General features: G+C 45.8%; 1 protein-coding gene across 1 annotated transcript; it reads left to right on the top strand.

Annotated features, from left to right (window-relative positions):
- Positions 1-81: 81 nt before the first annotated feature.
- PEX11A (peroxisomal biogenesis factor 11 alpha) lies at positions 82-2,325 on the top strand (the record flags this gene model as incomplete). Its single annotated transcript, XM_009874375.1, has 2 exons — positions 82-197; positions 1,850-2,325. Coding segments are annotated over 2 exons (592 nt in total), but the record flags the coding sequence as incomplete, so codon positions are not given.
- Positions 2,326-4,777: the final 2,452 nt, after the last annotated feature.

Raw genomic sequence — 4,777 nt, 5'->3', positions numbered from 1 at the left:
CGCTGCTGCCGCCTCTGACATGTCCCAGCTTCATTCGTGGACCGTTTTCCTCTCTTTTTTATTTTTTTTTCTCCATTCCAGAGCCACTCAGTACACATGCATGTTGCTTAGCTATCTAATAGAGCGTAAGGCTGGTAAAGAGAAGCTGGTAATGAAAATCAAGCAGTTGGAATCTAGCATGAGCTCTGGGCGGAAAAGTAAGTACCTGAGGTCCGGAGGGATAAGTGCTCCTTCACCTGCTGCTTCCAGCAAAACAGCTCCTGGCCTTGTGTCTCCTGTAGTTAATTTACCCTGGGCCCCAAAGCCTCTTTTACTATATTCACAAAATTGTCAACAGACCTTATTCCTGCCGGGGCTTGCCAGGCCACATTGGGCCAAGCAGGCATTTATCACTTCCTCAGCCTCCTCTCCGATTAGGCAATCTGGATTATCGCTGGGAGGACTAGAGAAATAATTTAGCTGACATCTGGTGCTGCAGAAGTCGAACTGTCATCTCCGTTCAAAGGGCAGACCGCAGAGCCACGGTGCAAGGCTGGCTCACTGTGCTCACATCAGTCCTCTCAGTTAATGGGACAGCCTAAGGTTCAACATCATCATCCCCATAAAATCACCTCTGGAGGACCATCCTTCAGTATGACCTTCTGTATCCTGCTTCACATATTAATTTTCTTTAGCATTGATGCTCTACTAAATCATACACCCTTCTGTACTTTCCTCATAGTCTAACTGTTTGCATCACTTCATTCTGTGTCGAGGTTGCATCCATTATGGTTACGCTGTTGCTGTGGGTGTATTGCTCGCTTCCGGGTTGATCTTACACTGCTTATCAATTGCTTAATCCTGGAGCAACTTCAATATATGAGGCAAATACTCTAATTTACCATGGATTTGGTTTATTATTCCAGTTAGGTCCAGAGTATGGTAATTTCTAGCAGAGAGGCCAGCTGGCTTATCAGCATAGCCATAATTCTCTTGCTTCTGCTGAACAAATCACTAATAGACGTCAGACCTAAATTCAGGACTCTTGCAGTTCCACTAAGCTTGGGTGCTGCCAACATCTGTCACTGTGGCAGTACAGCAGTTTGTGAAAAATGTTTTGCATAATCACAGAATCATAGAATTCACAGGGCAAAACCTAAACTGTGCAGTGGATGAAATCAGGCTTGTTGTATATTGTAGCTCGAAAGGGAATAAACTGTTCCTGTTTGCAGGGAACTACTTGTGCCTCTGACAAATTCATGGCTGAGGAAGGACTTGGGTCTTGGTGTGCTCGGCATGTGAAGCACCAGCTCTCACAGGAGCTTAGGGAAGTTGTAGCTCGCGGTTGCAGTGAGCTTAGTGCGGTAACATCTCCTGTCCACAGAGTTAGGTGAAATCCAGTGCAGCGTACAGCTGAAATTTGGAGGCTTTTTGCGTCACCTTTTTGCTGACACTGACTCGTTCAGAGCCGTGGGTGATGTTGGTCCAGAGGAGAGCCAGGCGCTGAGAACAGCGCAACAGGAGAAGGCTGCAAATCCCGGCTGTTGGCAAAATTTGTATGTAGGTCCTGGGCTGGTGCAGGACCGAACTGAGGTGTTTACACCCTTTCCTTGCTAATACTAGCTTCTCACGCTGTGAGAAGACAATGCCTAAGGATACAAATGCCCAAAGGCCACTATGTTTTTCAAAAGCATGTGCGGACATGCCGAGTTGTCCTGCGTAGGGCTGTGTCTCTGCGGTAAAGGCCAGGCTGTGCTAACCTTTTTGGGGTTTCTTGCAGTGTTAAGACTGGGCAACATGGTACATGCCTTGACAGCAGCCAGAAGAACTACGCAGCTGCCAAATGTGGTTCCTCGTGTCTGCCTTACAGCCTCCAACCTGACCCGTGCCCTCTACTTCGTCTGCGATACGGTCCTGTGGTTGAAGAGCGTTGGACTCCAGCCTGACATTGATAAGCTCAAGTGGCGGAATTGGGCTACCAAGTGTTACTACTGTTCACTCCTGATGAGTCTAGCCAGGGACTGGTATGAGATCTCCTGGAGGGTGGAACAAGCTGTGCAGGAACAAAAGATGAAGGAGAATTTCCTCTGGGACAAACACAGTCAGGAGCTAAACTGTGTGAAATGTGATGGTTTGCCTGGTTTTCTCCTTCTGCTCTTTCAGATACTGAAGAGACATCCTCCTTTGCTGCTGGACTTGGTGAAGAATCTCTGTGATCTCTCAGGTCCTTTGGATACACTAGGGATCTACAAGACCAACCCAGGGGTTATTGGTTTCTGTGGCATCATCTCCTCCCTGGTGGGGATCCTCACATTAGCAAGCCCACATCTGAAGTTGAAACAGTGACATAAAAGGAGTTGCACACTATGCAGGGAGCCAACAGTTTTGATCCTGTGATAGGTTTTTATCCTCCATATAGCACTTTCAAAATTAACATCTCATAATAACCTCAAGATTAACTTTGCCCTCTGAATGAGTGAAATCTCCCTGTTGAATTCTTCCCTGTGTCTCTGCAGATGAGTTTGGTGCCAATGACACACTCCCTGATGGAGTGGAGAGGGGAGAAGGCAGAGTAATGTTTCACAACATGAAGCAAGACTTGGAACATGGCTGCTAATTAAGGAAATACTGACATCCCTATATTGTAATACAGGGTTGTGAAATAGGTGCATAGATATCTGTAATAGGTAAATGACTCATAACCGATCATGTTTACACAGGAAAGCTGAAATTCGCCACTCAAAGGTTTCTACAGTCAGATTTTCTCTAGTGGGCTCAGGCAAGTTACGGCTGTGCTTAAAATGTCCTGAAGTGAAGTACGAGTGTTCTGATGGGTTTGGGTTGATGGATCCTGTTATCTGACGGCAGGGTGATAGTAACTGGAGTGGTATGATTTGTCCTCCTGATGATCTCTGTAACGTGCACTGGTGACACTGGATCTGCGGTCTAGCAAATGCAAACTCGTGTCCCAGGAAATCAGCACTTTCTTTTTTTCCTTCAATAATGTGAGCGAAGGATTGTCGGCCACCAACTGACTTCTCCAGGAGGCCACAGCTGACGGTTTTAGTGAACGACAGCGTGTGGGAGAAGCTTCTCTGAGTGCTGACAATGCTGTGATTTGTAGGGAACTGGATTTCTAAAGCTGTGAATCTAGAACTGCTCACAAGCACTGAATTTCCCTTTACACACACACCTTAACTCCCCCATGATTCCAAGTGCAACAATTTCCCATTAATCATACTGTGATAAGGAGCTGGCTTTGCTGTTCTAATTTTATGTGAAAAAATCCAGTATAATAAGGAGCTTTGGAAACTGCGGTTAAGGAGAGAAGCCTGGCTCAGAGCTTGTTGAGTCAGAAAAACGGCAAGGGTGTGTTTCTAATTGTGCAAGCTCCCAGAGGAAAGGGAATGGAGTTGGTCGTGATGATATCAGAATCCCCTGTGAAAAGAAAAGTTTGTTACTGGATCTGGGCATTCATGGTTTAGATTTTCTTGTCTGGTCCTCCCTATCCTCCCCTATCACAGCCACAAGATTTCTTGTGTGTTCCCTCGCTGGTTGAATGGGTTCTACCATTTGGAAATGTGTTTGCCCTGCAACTGCATTTATTGTTCATTACTTACCTTGCTGGGAACTATTGCCTGGCAGTTAAAGGAAAGGGTTAAAGGAAAAATGCTGTGTCCAGCTGCCTAACATGACATGCAGTCCTTGTTGCTCCTGACTTTGCACAGTACCAGTTCTGACACCATCTGAGGAAAATTGGCGCATTATACGGGAGATAAAGCTATTACTTTTCTTCATCGAGGTTAGGCTGGTGTGTTCTGCTCCCTTCTGGTGCATGGACTTCTTGTTTAATCTGTCAGAGGATGTGAACAGACTAACTTGGACCAAGGTGCTCTCTTACTAATTCTGGTGCTGTCTGAAAACAGAAATCGAGAGGTGCTGATCTTTATTAAAAGGTGAAGGCTGTGGAACTGAGTCAGTGTGGTAAGGTAGTGCCCCAGTTTACCTTAAGTCATGCGGTCAGGCTTGGAATTACTTCCAGATCAAATCTGAGGTGTTAGACTGCCAGTGAAGTGTTTGATAAAAGAAGTTGCTGGGCGGGATAATTAGGTGTACTTGAAGAGCAGAGGTGGCCTGCAACAGCTCTTCTTTTTAATATGGAAATGAATACCATTGAAAGTAGAGCTGGCAGTGCAGGCCATAATGGAGCAGTATGTATGGGATATGTTGTCTTCAATGGCTTCCTCTCCCTTTTAACAACGGATTTTTTTTTGTTTCTTTACTCCATTTGCCTTTTTGCTCCTGGCAATGGGAAGCACATCCCTCCCTCGGACAGGTTTGATCATTATCCCAGTGTTAACAACCCCTGGAAGGAAGGAAGAAAGAGGAGTTTTGATGAGCTGGCAGCAGAGATTTGGCCACCTTTTGTCTACAGAACTTCATCATCTTGTAAAAAAATGTGTTTTGAATTCCTCTCAGGGGAGCTCTCGGATACAAAACCAGTTCTTTCACTGGTTTGCGAACTGATTCCTCTTTTTCTCTTGTATGCCATAGGTAAAGGGAAATGGATTTGTTAGTGATGTAGTCCCTAGCCTGCTACACCTCCCTGGGGAGACAGAAGGGTGCTTTTTTCCCTTGTGACAGGCAAACACTGTGCAAAACCCTGAGCTTTGGTGTTTCTCCTGTAGAGACTGGCCTGGATTAGCAAGTGCAGGCTTAACGTGGGAGATGGAGCAGTGAATTTTCAGCCTTACCTGTCCCGTTCTGCACCATGCAGGTTGGAACATACAGCATGTAT

This window comes from Apaloderma vittatum, unplaced genomic scaffold (genome assembly GCF_000703405.1).
Source record: "Apaloderma vittatum isolate BGI_N311 unplaced genomic scaffold, ASM70340v1 scaffold17058, whole genome shotgun sequence".
NCBI lineage: Eukaryota > Metazoa > Chordata > Aves > Trogoniformes > Trogonidae > Apaloderma > Apaloderma vittatum.
The sequence above is the reverse complement of the archived record's forward strand: the minus strand, read 5'-3'. Positions and strand labels throughout refer to the sequence as shown.